General features: G+C 41.7%; 1 protein-coding gene and 1 long non-coding RNA gene across 2 annotated transcripts in view; one reads left to right on the plus strand and one right to left on the minus strand.

Annotated features, from left to right (window-relative positions):
* PPM1A (protein phosphatase, Mg2+/Mn2+ dependent 1A) overlaps positions 1–8,770 on the plus strand; it is a 34,707-nt gene extending 25,937 nt beyond the window's left edge. Inside the window, exon 6 of the mRNA XM_040065972.2 lies at positions 1,132–8,770. Coding sequence (XP_039921906.1) covers positions 1,132–1,161 — 30 coding nt within the window. The 3' untranslated portion in view covers positions 1,162–8,770. The remainder of the gene's footprint in view (positions 1–1,131) is intronic.
* LOC120753613 (uncharacterized) lies at positions 6,990–12,027 on the minus strand. The gene is made up of 4 exons (XR_005701183.1): positions 11,941–12,027; positions 11,326–11,425; positions 10,887–11,090; positions 6,990–7,117 (listed from the first exon to the last, which is right to left on the minus strand). It is a non-coding gene; the product is annotated as an uncharacterized LOC120753613 (long non-coding RNA).
* Positions 12,028–18,760: the final 6,733 nt, after the last annotated feature.

Below are 18,760 nucleotides of genomic sequence, written 5' to 3' on the forward strand. Positions count from 1 at the left end.
GAGGAGTAATATTTCTACCTCCTGCAGCCTCGGTAATGATGGGAGGTGTAGCTGTGGAAGCACGGGGATGTGCTGTTGTAAAAGCCCATCCTGCCCCTTAATTTACTTAGGGAAAAGGAGCAGGTGATGCTGAAACCACCAAAGGTGGTGCACAGGAGCAGTTTGCTCTGATTCCTGTGCTGCTGTTTCAGCTCCTTCAGCTGCAGATCTGAGGCCCCACTTGCTCGTGGTTAACCTGTGAGCCCACCTGATGAGGCTAGCAGAGAAAGCTGAATATAGAGCAGTCCAAGCAGGGGAAAAGGAGACAGGCCTGACAAAAAGGCAAATGGATTAGAGAAACACTTCATAAAATTAAACACTGGTTAAACCAGGAATTGGTTAAACATCTGTCAGGCTTGTGGCAGTTATACAAAATCTGCTGTTGGCTGTGGGCCTAAATGGAAAGAATTTTTGGGACACTCAGGTATTGGATAGGTTGAAATATCAAGTAGTGTGGCCATACAATTATGATTTGGAGCATAGCATGAATCTACTTTCAGGTTGTTTTGTTGTTGTTGTTGTTATATACATTTATTTTCTTCCCTTTGTGGTTTTATTACCATCCAAAATTACGATTTCCTTCAGTTGCCTAAACTACACTTCTGCAGCCTTAAATTAAAAGTGTTAAAATAGCTCTGAGTTATAACAGGGTGTCAGTTGATGTCTGTATCTTCCCATGCAGCGAGGGAGGGCTGAGAACACAAAAGATGATAATGGTGATACCACATGGCATGAGCACATCCTGCTCTTTTCTTGCACCTGTGAGCTGAGTGTATCCATTTTATGTTACTTTTAACTGCTCAGGAAATAGCTAGAAAGGCTCTGGAAATGCTTTTGAGTAACATTCCGAGGATCTTATTTTCAGGATTGATGAAACACTTGGTCATATTTTTTGAAATTTCTTGGTTCTGATGTTTTGTTAATTAAGAATATGTGGGGTTTAGATACTTTTAAAAAGCTGTTTCTGAAAGGGGAGAGAAAACAGACTCCTGAAATGATTTAAGTCTTTACCCTTTTCAGTCTGGATTATCCAGAAACTGCCGCAAGGATGGGCACTCCAGACTTTAAAGGGTTCCTTCTTTTTTCTTTAAGGATTCTGCCTCAACTGATGATATGTGGTAAAACTGCTCATCTAGCTGTGGAGTTCACGTTTCATCCTGCAAATGAAAGTGCAGCCCAACCTCAGTGACCCTTCTTAACATCCATCCTCAACCTTAATTAAAGAAGGGAAAATGATGTGTTGGTGAGAGTGACTACAGCAGTACGACATCTAGCCCAGGAACTGATCTTTTTTGTAAAACAGACTTCTGTAAACGTGATTTCAAACCATAAATTCATGTTGTAAATCAGACTCCAGCAATTTATGTTGTATGATTTTGTTTTTGTAAAGTGCAATTGTCTTTGTACAAAATGCTCATATTTAATTATGAACCGCTTTAAATCACTATAAAGGTTAGAAGAAATGTTTTGGCTTGTGTGATGCAACAATATATATCCCTTTTAAAAATCATGTTGTGGTTTTGGATTGCAAGGAGCAGCAGCCTAGCCAGCTAGGTGCTCAAGAGGTGCACAAAACTGTTAAAGATAACTTTTTGGTTGAAATGAAAGCTGAACTCAAGGGCAGCCTACCAGAAATTACAGTGTGTGAATCTCGCTTGGCAATGGAAAAATAACTTAGGGTAGTGCACATTCTTCAACAAGTGTATATCATTTTCTTGGATGCACTCCTGCTCTCACGTTGAGTCGAAGGGATTTGTGATTTTGAGTTCAGTGGGAGTTAAATCATGCCGTGTTAACAGTATCCTGTCCATACACGTACCAATCTTGGGATTAGAACGCCTTGGTTCTTTGCACCTCTTTTTTCATTAACCCTTACCTGAAACTACTAATCACTGAGCACGAAGACAACTTTCTACATAAAGTAGGAGTCTGCAGCATTTTTACAATCCTGATTGGCTGGGTCTGCTGCTGTTCCAAGTAAAATACTCTGAATTCCATTTTATCAATAAAGCTTGATTTAACAAACAAGACATTTACCCATAAATGTGTAATTCCTTCTTTTCCTGCCTTTTAAAATGTCAGTGCCATTGTAAATTATATTTTACTTGTGGAAGAATATTTTTCTTAATTGGTAGCCCATTTTTAAAATGGGAAGGATTTTGATTATTGCCCAAGACATAGCCATATGCTAGAGGATGCTGTGGGATTAATCCGTTACCCTATTTTTTACAAATGTGGGGTTTTTTCCAGGCTTTTTGGTGTTGCTTTCCCCCCCCACCTCCCTACTGAAGATGTGCATTGGTTTGAATTTGCCTACTGTTCGATAAAAATACATTTGTCAAAGCCTGACAATCTTTAACATTTTATGGTGTGTGTTTTTAATTGACCCACTTACTTAGAATGAGAGACTAGTGGTTAAACAGTACTTGTGATTTGAGGTATAGCATGTTGACGATATTTAACTGTTTGTTGTTTAAAATTCTAATTTAAAATTTTATAAGATAATAAACTCATTTGATTTAAGCTTAGCTTTCTCCCATTGAGCATACGAAAATTAAGTTTTCAAGTCAGTCGTGTTTGCAAAACTGCTGTTTTGTGCACCTTGTATTGTCTTTTTGGTTGAGAATATTGTATTTAATATGTAGTTTACTCATTTAGTAGGCAGATTCCTCAAAAGGAAAATCAGTAAAACAAGTAGATTGTAACATTTACTGCAGTTAAACAGAATCAGAACTTGGTGTATAATTACTTTTTGATAGGAAAATGTAGTACAATGCATTTTGCTCTATTTGTCTTTCCCTAACTTTGACATATACATATTTGTATATATAGCCTTAAAACTAATGCAGAGTTAGGGAACACTGAACAGTGAAAAAGTAACTTATAGTGTCTTGGAACTAAGTATAGTATATACCAGCAAACTTTTCTTTTATCCCTCTTGTCTATGTGGGGTGCTTAAACGTAACTTCATTGTATTCAGTTTGTAATCTGTTCAAGCATGAATGAAGAAAACATAAGCACTATTTGTATTTATAAATTTATAGCAATTTTTGCTTAAACAACCAGTTCCTTACCTACCTATGAATAAATGCTTAAAATGTCTAATTTTGTTGTAGAGTGCAAAACTATAATGATGTTAAGTTATAGCTTCACAGGCACCTAATTAATGAGCATATTTAATAATACATGGCGTATTAGTGCGAAAAGCTAAACTTAATTTAGGACTAGGCAGATAAAGTTCTGTCCTTTTTTTTTTTTTTCATAGAGACTGAAGTTTAGTTTTGGAAACTGCAAAACCTTGAACTGGACTGTGGAACCTTTGAGTTTTAAACTTTAGAAATCGGAAGCAAAACTGTGGTGTGAAAAGCCATACTTCAAACCATAATCACTTAAACTGTCTCAGTGACAAAGGAGATTTTTTGAAGCCTCTTCTGATAAGGTCTCCTGAAGGTTAAAAAGAAAATAATTCTGCTGTTGCTACAGGCAATGTGAGTAGGTTTGAGGGCAGTGACAGAAAGTCCGTTTCAGGCCTTTCTCTCTCCCGCCTACGTTCAGCGTTTTGATGAGCTCAGAGCACTGAATTATGATGTATGCATAAACACTGCCATTTTAGATACAGACTTTGATTACAGAATAAACGAGTTAAGTATATAAAGCATCCTAGAAAAGAGGCAAGCTGTACTTTTTTCACTGCTCTGAAAAGAAAAAGGCACTTTTGCACCTTTGTGCATCTCCTTCTTGCACCAGAAACCTATATATATTTTTTTTTTAATGCTAAAAACATTAGCACCTCAGGGGCAAGGCAGCAATTTTTGTTTTGAAATAATTGTGTGCTATTTATTTCCCTCTTGGAAAAAAGATTCCTGTGTGACAAAAATGAAAATTGTGTGATGTTAACAGATGTATTTTTAAATACATGTTCAAATAGGATGGTCCCGATTTGCTTGTTTTTAAAAGGAAATGACATTTGTAAAGCTACTTCGCTTCATATGCCATGCAAGTTTGTTTTCCTTCTACATTTGACAGCTTCACTGGCTACAGTTTCTGTGAGTTTTGTTATAGTCAGATTAAATGTTTCGCTGATCGTTCTGGGAGAATACCTGTAACTGCTTTATAGACAACTGTTCCAAATAATTCTCGCTAATTCAGCATTGAAAATATGTTCAAGACAGAGGCTTCTAAAATGTGCTTTAAACCAATGTTGGATGAACTAAATGCAGAGGCACTGAGTAGAATCCTAGGTTTGCAAGGCACTGTAAATCCTTTGTATCCATAGAGTCCCCGGTACTCACGCTGGGGCAGAAACGGAGCCTGAGCCTTTCAGCCGAGTTTGCTGTCAGCTGGCCCAGGAACAGCCCCACCACGACCTTGAGGCACAGCCATCATTCAGTTCAACTTCGAGCTCGAGTCAGAATTGGAGAGAGGAGTTTCATCAGCTTGTCATTAAACTGCTCTGAACCGCGGCAGGCGTAGGTTGTGTCAGCGAGGTGCCTGGTGAATTCTGAGCAGCAGATGAGTCATGGTAGCGCTTACCTTGAGAATTCCTGCAGGTGCCAAAGCTGATCTTCTCAACATTTATTTGTAGCAAATTGACTTTGTTGTCCATTACATTATCTATTGAAAAGCTGGTGCTGTCACTGTATAGGTTCACGTCTGAGCCATTTTGCTCAGTTCGAGAGTTGGAAGCTTAAGATGTTTTTTCAAAATTAGGGATCAGTTTTCACTTCAGTTGATTCCCTGATAAGAATCCTGCCTTAATTTTATACACTGGGATAGGAGACACTTCCTATTGCATTCCATTTGTAGTAGTTTATGGTCTAAGGATGTGGTTTCATGATCTTACCCCAAGACTAAACTGTTGCTCCTAGTTTGCCCCTACTGCCTTTTTTTGTGCCAGTGCTTGTCCTTTTGTGGGTATGCAGCTAGGAGAAAGAGCAAAACTGTCCTCTTGAGCTGGGTCAATTTGTAATCCAGCTGTGGGGTGCTGGTGCTAGGGAAAAATGGAGAGTGAGGAGATAGGACTGAGAGCAAAGGACTGGTTTCCCCACCCCTCCTGCCACTGTTTGGGAAACCACACCCAGATAAATGATGGCCTGTGTAGGGAGCATCGAAGCCTCTGCAGATCTTTCCCCACTTATGACAAACATTTTCCTTTGATAAACATTTCTTTTCTTTAAACTGGAATCATCAGACTTTGGTCTCGGTGTCTTGTGTGGGAGTTCTGTGCTGACAGCCTTGCTCTGTGGTCGCATTCTCTAGAGGTTTGGAGCTCTGTCCTGTGGGAGAGACGGCGCGGCTGCCACAATTAGGTTAATGATATGGTTGTTACAGTTTACCTTTGTTCAGTGAACATCAGGATTTCATCATGCCAGGATGTTCACCTCCATCTCTACCTGCCCCTTCTTGAACTGCTTTTGTGCACAAATGACTCGGTGTATTTCAATTCCTTGGTATTTAAACTTGGCCATGTCTGAAAGGGGCTAACCTTTAGGAAAGCGGTGCCCTTTTCCTCATCCTTTGGAAAATACAGTATTGGATACAAACCTGATGTACCTTGGATAGGTTCACAAACAGCAAAACTGTAGAGCTACAAGGCTGTACTTGACATTCTTGTGTAGAAAATGAATTGTTACTTGGTGCCAAACTTCACCAGATAGGAAAATAACGTCTCTTAGATAAATGTGTGGCTCCTTGTTACTACACCTACCTGTGTCTGAGGTGATCATACCTGAGCCTTTATAGACCAGTTCAGGGTGTAAACTCTCCACCTGGCTGGAGAGGCTTTTTGGCTCTTTAAGTGGTGAAAAGAGGCTCCAGACGTGAATTTCCAGGATGCTGTAGCACAAAAAAATGAATGTGATTCCTGCTATAAGCTGTAAAAAAGGAGCAGAATTTAAGTGACACTCTGTGGCTAAATAATTTTGTCTAAAATACTGATCAGAGAATCCAATATTTTGTGAGCTTTTCCTGTGGAGTGCTTGCACCTTCTGCAACTTTCTGCAGACCCTGGTGTGTGCATCTGAAGCACTCTGTGGCCTTATTTTGCCTAATAACGTTGCTTTGTAAATGAGGTAGCAGCCACCTGGGCTTGGCACATGTTCACAGGAGGGCAGGAAGCTATAGGAAAACTTGAAGCTTCTCTTTAGTATCATGGACCACTAAATACATTCAATTAGAAAAAAAAAAAAAAAAAGATATGTTAAAAGTTGAGTTTACATTGTCTCCCATTGACAATTTGTTTCTAGAAAAATGACAAATATTTCTACCATTTATTTAATACATGAAAAAAATGTCTGGAGCTTTAATCTCCTGGTTGTGTCAGAGTTGTTGACCTGTAGTTACTTAGGCTTTGTGCATATTCCTCATTTTCTTTGTGTTTTTGTTTGATGTTCCTTTTGAGTAGCAGTAAAACAGATCTTTCTTTCCCCCATCTCTTGTGCACATTCTTGTAAAGTCTTTGCTTCCAGGCTAAGGGATCTGGAGTGATAATGATGTCTTAGGAAAGTGTTTTGGGAGAGGCTTGCTATAAATGCAATGACAACAAAACCCCCAAACTTTTGCACCACAAAAGTTGGGACAGCGGGCTTAACTTCAAAAATATCTTTTATAGAACCAAGAAAACCTGAAAGTGTCAAAACTTGGGTAGAAGTGGGATGACAGGTCAGATTTCTAGAGTGGTTTATGCATAGTCAGATTTTTACACATGAACTGATTCCAGTCCAAATGCGTTTTAAAGTATCACTAGCCACCTGCTTTCTACTTTTTTTCTCTTTTTTCTTTTTTTTCCTAAAATGGAAAGAATAAAACCAATGGTCCTTACTACTGTGTAACCAGCCATTTATCTGAAGGGTGGGTGCTGTATCAGGCAATACCATTTTCCTTTAGGAGCACGACATCTTCACTTCTCAGCTTGCTCAGTAACGTTGAGGCAAAGCTGAAATTCCATTTTGCTTCCTTGAAGTGTTGGCTCTCTGAAGAGCTTGGTGGGAGTGTGAGGTTTTTGCACATGGACAGGACTCCCCACATGTGTTGTGAGAAGGCCTCTGGAGCTGCCGTTGTTATTTATTTTGAGAAATACCTTCAAGAAAAATGAGAAAACAAACTGGCAGGTCCTAAAACATTCAATACTTTTATTCTATCAATGCCTGTAGACTAAGGTCCAGAGTTTCATTTCAGCTGGTACTGAATTCCAGCCAGTCTGAGCAGTGCAAATACTGGGTAGCCAATCTCGGTTTCACTGTTGGGATTTCAGGCTGGATCACAGTATTTTTGTTCACACTAGAGGGGAAAATTAGAGTCAGGCTTGGGAAAATCAGGCACAAACTTAGCTTTACATCCCGCTGACGTTGGTGGAGCTTTTGCTTGCAACATACAAATTTTGCACATGTTTTTGGAGCCTTAACTGTCCCACTTCTCTTGAAATGAAAAACAACTGATCTTTATTCAGTTTAGGTTTTGAAAAAGCTTTTCAAAGCCAAAGGGAAGACTGGTAATGTTAAAGCAAAATGTTTTGATTAATTTGAGATAATTTCTTAGTTCTTTAAACATCTAAGAATTACTTTGCTTTTAAAACCTCAGAAGAGCACAGTTTAAGAGATTTGATCTTTGATGCAATGCTTTTAGCTGCAAATAAATGAAATCTGAAATGACATATCCAGGATGGAAAGACAATGAGACCCTGAAAATATAGGAATAAATGTCCTAAATTTGCTTAGAATTATATCCATGTCCAGTGATGGACTTCTGAAACTAGATGATCTTTAAGGCTCTTCCAACCCCTTCTCTGAAAAGATCTTTGAGAGCATTTATAGAGGAACTTCTTATTCTTGCTGAGTGATGCCAGACTGAGAAGTCTGCTGCAATTTAGAATTTCCAACCTCTTGAACTGGAAACTGGGCACTGCACACCAGAGTCCCCAGCGTTGGGATGCAGTTAGCCCGCGTTCCGCGGGTTAACGCCCTGCAGCCCGTGGGAATTGGGGTTTCCCAGCCTGTTCTTGCTGATCACCTTGGGCACCAAGAGTTAAATTGTGTTTATTAACCTGATCTAACTCTTTTGGTGCCAGGAATCCACTTTTTGGAGTGAGTGCTGAATTATGCAAATATTCTTGGCGAATGGCGCCAGGTATTTCACCGCTCAGAAAACTCAATTATTCGTGACTAAGTGTTGATAGGAGACAAAAGCTGAGGTTCTCCCAGCCGGGGAGTGTTGGATATCTGAAAATGTGAGCTTTGACTTCCAGGACTGGCTGTTTTATAAATCTTTCTGAGCAGAGATTTTGGGTTCTAGCGTCTGTCTTGTTCCTAAGACCATGTACAAACATGCTGAATTAGAGAGTTTTCACCTGTCTTCTCACAGAATTGACTCCACACCGTACCATAAGAGTCTCATTTGTAGTGACATGCTGTGCCTGTCTTTTTAGAAAATTCATGACCTCTTTATATCTATTTTGTGGAAAGTGTAACTTTTTTCATTGATGACCTGTATAAATGTGTGTTACGAATGGAGAGATTTAAGCTTGAAAAGCATGTTTGCAGATTACACGGCTTCATTATGGAATTTATAAATTTAACAGAGTAATATACAAGAGCATAACTATTTTCCTTAAGTAGAATGTATAACAATATATAATAAATTATTCTCCACGTAGTTCACCCACTATTTACAGTTTTACACAATTCAAACTGTGTGTTTACAGAAAGTTCAATAAATGTATATTTTGTACTATGTACAGATTCCTGGTCCCAAAGAAAATGTGTGAACTTAGTTTCTAACTTAACATTTGAGATTGTACTTTCTTTCCTATTTTTTCCTTTTTTTTTTTTTTTTTTTCTTTGTTTTGGTTTTGGTTTTGTGTTTTTTGGGGTTTTGTTTGTTTGTTTGTTTATTTGTTTGTTTTTGGTTTGTTGTGTTTGGTTTTTTGGGTTTTTTTTGTTTGGAATCAGTTGAACAAACTGCGTTATGCCTGTCGATGGTGGAGGCTTGCATTGGAGTAAACGGGAATTGGAAATATTTCTAATCGACAAAAATGATTCCACTAAATAAAACAGGCAATTACATCATGTGTGTGTATTTGAGTGCGATGCTACACCAACCGTCCTCACATCTCTTTTATTGTCCCTGATTTACAAACTTTCCAGGCCTCCTTCAGTTCTCTGGCTCAAGGGAGTTAGATTAAAATGAAATACTGAGGGCTTATCGTGATCGTTTTTAGTTACAATTATAAAACTCCCTCCTTTTTGCTGTTTTTTTCCCTTTCATGTTGACATTCCAAGATAAAGCTGCATGTGCTTGGCTCCAGCCCCAGCATTCCCCAGAGGCTGCCTGGTCTGGGACTTTCAAGAGAACTAGGGATGGATTAGGATGCCCAGCTTCTGGAATACTACATCACACAGAAGCAAAATACATTTTGTACCTTTGGCCCTGATTCGGATTCAGTACTGTAAAATAAAAGCTAGACCTTTGTAATATAATTTCTAAGAATTTAAGGATGCTAAAGGCTAAAATAAATAGGGTTTTAGCCTTTATGATTTGAAGCAAAAATGAGCCTTGTATGTAACCAGCTCACATTTGTCATCTGTGGAAATCTTTATAGACAGAGCTGGAAGGATTCTGACATGGACTAAATAAATTAAACCTGGGATGGGGGCAGGAGGGGATTCTGCTGTCACCTGAGACCTGGAGCAAGCTTCTGTATTAAAAGAACTCAATGATTTCAGCCCCATGCCTTTAAGGATTAAAACTCAGAACCACTGAATTGTCTAGCAAAATAACAGAATATTTTCTGTGGATTAAAAAAATGGAATTGCTATGATAAGATTGACTATTAGCCTTGGTTCACATTAGTGGAGCAGACATGGGAGACAAAATATATCTCTTTGTTTTCCAGCTCAGAATGTATAAAAAGACTTTTATCCTATCTTAACTGCAAAATATGCATTTTAATGTCTTTTTCCTCAAAGCCAAAGAGTAATATACCTCTGAATAGCATTGTTGGCTTGTTTAAGTGTTTTGGGTTTTTTTTTTTCAATCCTGACATGTAATAATAAATTTGAATGCCATCCAAGCCGTTTAGATAGAAATATTAAGCCAACTGCAGATGTTCATCGTGCCTGAATTTCATGAGGTTGTGTTTACATGAGCTGATTTAAAAGAGGCAGAACCCTGAAGCCTGGTTAAGTCATTTAACTCATTTCAGTTTTAGTTTTCAGCAATTTTTTAAGAATATAGGAGATTTTTCTAACAAGTATTGAAGGAACAGAGGCAAATTTGGCAAAAAATAGAAAGAAGATCTTATGTTTACTGAAGATTTACTCCATCTCAGAGGTCTTTTCCAACCTTCATGATTCTGTGACAGAAATAACTGAGAATTATCCCTGCAAATGCACATACACAGGAGAGGCTCTGGGACTTGGGTGAATGTGGTGCTTGGCTCTCATTTGTGAGCTTGCAGGGCTGAAAGTTCACCCGTATAATGAGAATTCCTATATTGATGAAGTTAATGTGTGTGTACCAATTTTAGTGCAAGCTTTCCAGTGTTTTTACTGGAAGTGGGAGAGCTTAAAATTATCTGTGGCCTTTCAAAGGTCCTACTTAGCCACAGCTGTGGGAGAGATTTATTTTCTTCTCCCAGTTAGCAGGTTTTTCTGGGGTTCATGCTTTACTTGAAGAAAATGCTTGCTACAGGTTTTTAACCCTATTAAACAGGACTGAAAAGTTTGTGACCTGCAACTTAGACTTGTCTTAATCTAAGGTTTGCTGAACAGACATTTGAAACAGGGAGTTTGTTTTTACAGTAGAGCAAATACGAAGAAAATACAATTAGCTCTGCGTTTTCTTGTCTTTACCTCTGCTCCTTAGAAACACAAGTGTTTGTGACGCTGCCCAGTGTCCTGCTGATTCTCTTTAGTAGGAATCATCTTGCTGAAGCTGCATCGTGGCTCTTCCCTCTTACTCTGAACAGAACATCAGAGTTTCTTCTGGCTCATGAACACCAAGTGGAGCTCAGTGAGAACACTCACCTTCCTCTGAAATTTGAGTGCTGTCCCATCCTATAAGAAGGTAACAATACAATTCAGGATACATTACAAGTGTGCAATAAAACATTTTTTCAAAAGGCTTTTAAGGAAACAAAGCATTTTCTGGTCTGTTTTTAAAACAACCTGGGAGTCTCTGGGCCAAGAGGAATACGATTATTTGGACAAGCCTGTCCTCCAAGTCTTTTGAGCTGTGGTTTTGTTGTTTTTTGTTGGTTTTTTTCCTGCATTTCTTGCTTATCCAACTTACCTTTTCCAAAATGCCAGAAGCCTTTTGAAGTATTCTTTTAGAAGAGTAGTTTATTCTTCTGGTGATCCTCCCTGTCAGGGGTACAGTAGGAGTCTGTTACCTGAAAAATATGAAGTAACACCGTCAACTTAAATCAGTCTTAATCCTGAGAGTGTTTAACTTCATGTTGTAAGTGCCTGGAAGTGTGCACTTCAGAGTGGGTTTTGGATCCTTGTATTTGCAGTTGTTACAAAGTGGGTTTTTTTATTTGGGGGATTTTAATGGTCACCTACAGCTGTCTTAGCAGACTACAAAGGACTGGAATAGGAAAGCAAGTGAAGTCACCCCCCAGCTGGTTGTTGTTAACACCCAGTAAAGAACTAGAGACTGGTCAGATGTCAAGAATCAGGGAGAAAAAAAAAAACAAAAAAAAAAAAAAAAAAAAAAACCAAAACCAGAAGGCTGATTTAGAAGGCTTTTAGTGATAGTAGTATCAATTTAATGTGCAGCATGAATTAAAATAATGTAAATATTTAATTGCAGAAAGATATTAACTTAATGTTTCTACACTCTTAAAGCTCATGGGGATTTCAGTATGAAAACTTTATTGTTCTCTAAGGAAATATTGATAGGTACCAGCCTGAAGGGCTGAAGCTTGGCCTGTTTCAGATATTAGGCAAAGGCAAAAGCAGCTTGCCTGCTCCCAAAAATCTCAGCATGGGCATGAGCTCAGTGCCAGAATAAACCTGCCCCAGGCCACAGCCCAGCTTTTATTGCCTAATAGCCAATACAGAGCTTTCCTATTAGCATTTGATAAGGGGCTGTACTCACCTTATCACCTGGTTTCTAGATAGACTGTAGCCTTTAGCCTGATTTTTATATTCCCTTTACCCAGGGATCAGCTGGGTCTTGTCCTGTGGCTGCCTCTCACTCTGCGTGCAGTGAAGCACATTCCTTCTGCCACCTCTCCCGTGCACCTGATCCCTTTGCTTCTTCTCCCTTGTCCATCTCTTTTTGGCCTGAAGCTGCCAGACTGTTCTGTAAAAGCCTGAAAATCCCCTCAATGCTGGGAACTGTGTTCCTTCTTGCATCTTCTCTGCATTTTCGAGGGTTTTTCTCACCCTAGCAATAGTATCATTCTACATGGCCCCACTGGCTGCGCCCTCCCTCAGGTGACTGTGGGGAGTGATAAGGTTCTCCCCTACTTTCCTGCAGGCTGGACCTTCTTCACAGGGTTTGAGGCACTGCTAAAGAGCCAGACTCTTCCTGCAGACAGATAACTCGAGCCATGGTGTGAGCACCTCGTCTCCTGTGTGCATTCCCCCGGGTGGATCCCGTGCTGGCAGAGCAGCATGTGCTGAACATCCATTCCCAGCTGAGGCCAGGCAGCTCCTTGCGTGCTCAGGAGTAAGCTCCTTCAGATGTTTGTGTGGCACAGAACTCACAATTCATTTCCTCTGCTGCTTCTGCTGCTGTAGGGGATTTTCTGAGAGAAGACGCAGTTGCACAGTCTGTGTTAGCTGACGCAAGGAAAAAAAAAAAAAAAAATTAATGGAGCTACTTCTGAACCTTTTTCTTTTTTTTTTTTTTTTTTAATTTCAGTACTGCTTGGCTTCAAAAGCTTTTTGCACCATTTCCTGGAAAATGTGCTTAGTCTGGTGAACTGGTGCTGCTATATCATGTTCTCAGTGTTTGGAGGGTGTGTGTTTTTAAGTGATGTAATCCCTGTGCTCCAGTTTACGAGTTCTGTGGAAGTAATGCTTCCTGATTCCCAGTTCTTTGGATCATAGAATTGTTTACATTGGAAAAGATCTCTAAGGTCATCAAGTCCAGCTGTTAACCCAGCACTGCCAAGGCCACCACTAACCCATGTCCCCAAGTGCCACATTCACACATCTTTTAAACACCGCTTCCCTGGGCAGCCTGTTCCAGTGCTTGACAACCCTTCCAATGAAATCTTTCCCTAAAACCCAGTCTAAATCTCTCCTGGAGCAGCTTGAGGCCATTTCCTCTTGTCCTGTCCGTGGTTCCCTGGGAGCAGTGCCTGACCCCCATCTGGCTGCCCCCTCCTGTCAGGGAGTTGTGGAGAGTGAGAAGGTTCCCCCTGAGCCTCCTCTTCTCCAGGCTGAGCCCCTTTTCCAGTTCTCTCAGCTGCTCCTCATCAGACTTGTTCTCCAGACCCTTTCCCAGCTCTGTTGCTCTTCCCTGGACAAACTCCAGCTCCTCAATGTCCTTCTTGTCCTGAGGGGCCCAAAACTGACCCCCAGGATTTGAGGTGCAGCACTGATGGAGAGAGCAGCCTCAGTGCAAGTCACTGAACCAAAAGCTTCACCAGTTCTACTCTAATGAAGATGATGGAAACAATTATCAGAAGCACAACCAAATTCATTTTTCTATATCTGTTGGGAGCACTAAGAGTCCAAGAGTTGCCACTTCTTTGCTACCCAAATCACCATTCTATTCTCCCCAGAGAATGACTCAGTGGTTCTCTCCTGTGGCTAGTTCTGTTCTGCTCCCTGGCACCAAACCTCATCACTCTGTGTGTTGGTCACAGCTTTCACTGTCTGAGCAGAGCAGCTGCAACCGAGCAGGAGTTAACAAATCCTGCAAGTGCAAAAAAGGAGACTGGCAATTGGACACACCAGCTAAAACTCACCCCATTTCACCAGCCCCAGTTCTCCTGTACTTGTAGCCAGAGAAAACCTTAAGACAAAGGCACAGGGCAGCCCAAGCCCTCAGGCCAGCTGTCTCTTTTGACATATATTTCACTAGGCAGTTGTAGTTCCTGAATTACACACGTTCTTTGTCTATTACATCCTGACCCCCCAGCACAGCTGGTGATGTTTTTCCGAAGGGGAAGAGGAAAACTGGGGCTCGTCTATTTTGATGCCATGGAAATCAAATCTTTTGGAAAAAAAAAGCCCACGTTTTCATCTCCTGGTCTGAGGAAGAATAGCTGGGAGGGGCTGTTCCCATCCTTGTCCTTGCCACCACGAGGATCTTGGGCTGGGACCCCTCGTCTGTATGAGCGCAGAGAAGACGTGGCTGTTTTCTGTTGCCGTGCAGGGAGAGGGTCATTGACTCCATTCAGCTGAAGGCCTTCTGTAATCGATTTTCAAAACAGTCTGAGGTCGTTGCATGCTGTGCCCTACGGCATCGCAAGGATTTGTATATTGTGTGCTCTGACCTGATTCTTTTTCCCCTCTCTCCCAGCATCCTGAGGTAGATCTGCCATGCTTTGTTGTCCCTAGCACGCGTCTGGAGGGGGTGGGGTGGCAGTGATTTGATTTGATTTTTTAATTAATGCCTAGAAATGTACATGCAGCATCAGCTTTTTGACTTTCCGCCGCCCAAGCTTTGGCGCCTTTGCCCTGAAGTGCAGCCCTGGTGGGGCCTTTTGCTCGATGTTTGGACCTGTTCTGGAGCACAGGGCACAAAAAATATTTATGAAGCCACAAGCCATGGGTTTCTAAGATGTAAAAAAATATAAATTTTGAGTCATGCTCCTAGTTCATTGCAAGACCCAGAGATACGGCCTTGCTTAGTGTAGATCCTTGGGCTCAGCCAATTAACTGAGCCTCCAGGAGAGCTTTCTTCATCGCTGCAGTCAGCTCAGAATATTTTAATTTGATACCTGGAGGAGTTAAAATGTTTCTGTGGATCTGCCCATACATGTGGCTGGTGCTGTACAGTCAGACATAAACAGGAGATACCAACCCAGTACTTCTCACAGCAGAAATTTAGAAACAAAAGAACCTCGCTAAATGTTAAGTGCAGGGAAAAAATTGCAGTGAAAAGAACCTTAGAACAGCAAAAGATGATGTTATTTCTCTAGCTTAAATGTTAATTAGTTAGATTAATATTTGCACATATTGCATACTTCTGGCTAATATTTGATTAAAGTATGAAAGTAGGATAAATACTTCTTTTAATAAAGTTTGGCAAACAAGCTCAGCTCTGTACAAATGTCAAATACAGTCTGTGTTTAAATGAAGTCACTGCTGTCAAAAACAGACATAAAAAGTCTCAAGACATTACCCAAGCAAATCCATGCCTACATTCCAGTCTCCTTTAGGAGCACAATCTCTAATTGCAAAAGTGCTTTTGAAAACTGTATTAGGAATTTTCTCCACTGGCAAATCAGCGATTTTCTTTGCAGAAGCGAACAATGGAGAAGTGACCTAAATACACACAATTATGCAGGAGATTTTGCTTTGGGGCACAAAATGGAATTGTAGGCCGGGTATGAAAGTTAATTTGAATTTCAGACTGAGTCCCAACTGTTGCAGAAGGGAGAGTAAAAGGAAACTACATTGGAGGGGTTTTTCCAGCCTGCTGTGAACGCTGAACTTTCCTGCAGTAATCTCCTGTTTATAAACGCTTGTGGAGCAGCCTCTCTCTCACTACTGAAGTTTTCTCACCCCTTTCCCTCCTGTGTTTCAAACAATTGTCTGGGTGTTCTCAGGGAGATGTCCTGGAATAGGATGGCCTTGTTCTCCTGGTTAGTGGGGAATGCTGGATCTGGGATGTTGCCACAAAGTCTGGTAGAGCTGAGCAGTAGAAAAAGCAGCCGATGTGACGACGAGGTCCAGGCATCTCAGCAGTAGAAAACTGGAGAGAAATAGGAGGGTCAAAATGCTGCACTTGCCTTCTCTTTCTCTTTGCAGACAGGGTGTGATTTCTAGAACAAAAAGAGAGAAAAGAAGTAATGAAAACCAGAATGGCCCTGTGTAATCAATGGGAAGAGGCCAGAACTGTCTGTTCATCTCAGCTGATTGTAAGTGGAATGATGAAAAAGTAGCAGAGGAAATGAAACAGAAAATAAAAATAGGAAAACTAATAGAAATATTATAGGCAAACAAATAGAACTAATGAAATGTCAATAGAAAAACAAAAGTGATAAATAGAAAATTAATAGACAATCCAAAGCTGGTGGTCTCCTGTTTTTATACAGGTGAAACCTGTAGTCTCTGATAAAAATACCCTTGCATTTTCATTATGCTCCAAAAATCAGGGTGTTGCAATCTAGTAAACCCACACCTCTGGTCTGCAATGCTTCTTACTGAGCAAATTCCTTCACGTAGAGATGTCAAAGCCTTTCCATGGGTACGATGTCTCCAATTCTGCTCCTGGACTGAAAAAAATCCTCTTCTGGGAGAGCCAGGCAGAGTGAGGCAGTGGGGTGGGACAAGCAGACAGGCTGTTGTCATGTCTGGGATCCAGGTGAACCTGAAAACTCCGAGAATGCTGCAGTGCAGCCTCTCACCCATTTCTGTACTCCTCTTTTCAGCAGCTGAGGGAAACCTCTAAGGGTAATTGTGGGCTGACCTGGGCAAACCATGGAGAAACGGGGAAAAACCTGGTGAGGGCTTCATATGGAATAGGATCCTCATCCCACTGGTGAGCCCATTTCCTGCAGTGCTTGGGATCAAGTCCAGTTTGGAGACAGGCAGGTTTTATTGCCTTTTTTTTTTTTTTAATATGCTCTTCCTTTCCAGTTTAGAATAACTTGTCCGTGGGAGAAATATTTACTGCGTCAAATGGCAAGGCTGAGACTGCTGTCTCAAATACCCAAGAAAAGAAATGTCCCTCAAGAGATTTATTTCCCAGTGCTCCTGGTTTTAAGTCACACCATTCTCAGGGAATGTAGAAATTGTCCTGGGCACGGCCAGGTGTTCTGGGAGCTTTACAGGTAGCTGCAGGTTTATAGGGAAGAGGTGGAGGTGGTAGGAAGGAGGGACATATCTTCATTTGGCCCAGAGAGAAACCAAATTGGGAAGATTTCCATATTGGGATCTCCACCTTGATGCTGTGCATGTGCTCATGCCTTAATTTCTTTAGGAATAATTACCCTTGGCTCTACTTTGTCTTCCAGTTCATACAGATGGAGAATATAAAGCAATGGTGACATAATGTCTCCGTTAAAAATATCTGCCCACTTCCTCCTCCAGCCCATGGGTCAGAGGGAGCCATGGAAAAAAGGACATTCCTCCTGCCTCTGTCTGATTTCAGCCTTGATAGGGCTCAGACCAATGTTGCTTCAATTAATTTATTTTCTTTTATAACACATGTTTCAGAGCACTTCAAAAGCTGGATTCCCTAATCTTTGGGAGATCAGCATGAGTCAGAAGCATCTGCAGGAAGAGCAGGAAGGTGCCTGAGCTGAGTTTTCCAGAGCCAGCAGCGGGCACGCTCCTGTCTGGGGGAGCAGAGCTCTGGCAGGGGAAACTCAGGCAGCAGCAGGGGCTTTGGGAGGAGGCTGAGCTGAGCTCAGCAGAGCTGCTGCCCTGCTGCTCTCCTCATCTGCTGTGAGCTGCTGCCTTTGGGATGTTCAGAGAAAGCAGCTTCAGTGCTGCTGCCCTCCCCTGGATCACAGAGCCATGGAATTATCGAATGGTTTGGCTTGGAAGGGACCTTAAAGATCACCTCGTTTTTACCCTCTTGCCACGGGCAGGGACACCTTCCATTATCCCAGGTTGTTCCAAGCCCTGTCCAACCTGCCACAGCTTCTCTGGGCAACCTGTGCCAGGGCCTCAGCACCCTCAAAGGGAAGAATTTCTTCCTAATATCTCATCTAAACCCACTCTCCTTCAGCTTAAGGGCATTGATGGTTTTGTTGGGATTTTTCTAAGAGGGAAAGACAGGATTTTGGTTTTTACCTTTGATTCAGGTGGGTGCAAGGAGATTGTAAGAGTCTTGCAAGAAATCTCACCTGCAGTGGAATAGCCAGGCTGGATGGGGCCTTGGGCAATCTGGTCTAGTGGAAGACGTCCCTGCCCATGGCAGGGGGTTGGAGATGATCTTTAAGGTCCATTCCAACATAAACCACTTATGATTCTATGTGTGCCACAAAGCCAGGGCTAAGAGGGGAGCACTCCATCCCTTCATCCCTGCTTCATCCATGCCTGAACGTGCTGCACCAAACCAAACCAAAGGACAGAGCTGCAAGCCTAAATCATCTCACTTCTCACTTTCCTGGGATAATCAGTGTCACTGATAATTTGTTTTAGAGCAGGGCACAGGGGCACCAGTGATGGATCAGCCCTGGCTGAGGGAGCTCCTGCCACAGACAAAGGGATGGCTCCTGCCACAGTGTGGGTGCAACAGGCAAATTCCGGGAGCTTCGGTGAAACAAAGGGGCAGCATCAGCATCACGGGTGCCACCAGCCCTGTGTTTTCACAGCGTTTCTGTTCCTGCACCTGATCCCAAATGCAGCCATCAGCAGAGCCTGGGGCCCCTCCGTGCCCAAAGGGCCGCGCCACACACGCTGTGAGACATCCAGAGATGGGAAACCCTGCTGTCAGGGGCTGGGGAGGGAGGGGCTGAGCGCTGCCTGGGCTGAACGCCCTCCATCAGCACCGAGTATCCCACCAGCTGAAATACTTCAGCAATTAAAACCTGAAACAGGACTGGTGGTGTTTGCCCACAGCAATGGCACGAAGGGCTGTGGTTGGT

The sequence above is a fragment of the Hirundo rustica genome, chromosome 6 (genome assembly GCF_015227805.2).
Source record: "Hirundo rustica isolate bHirRus1 chromosome 6, bHirRus1.pri.v3, whole genome shotgun sequence".
In the NCBI taxonomy this organism is placed as follows: Eukaryota; Metazoa; Chordata; class Aves; order Passeriformes; family Hirundinidae; genus Hirundo; species Hirundo rustica.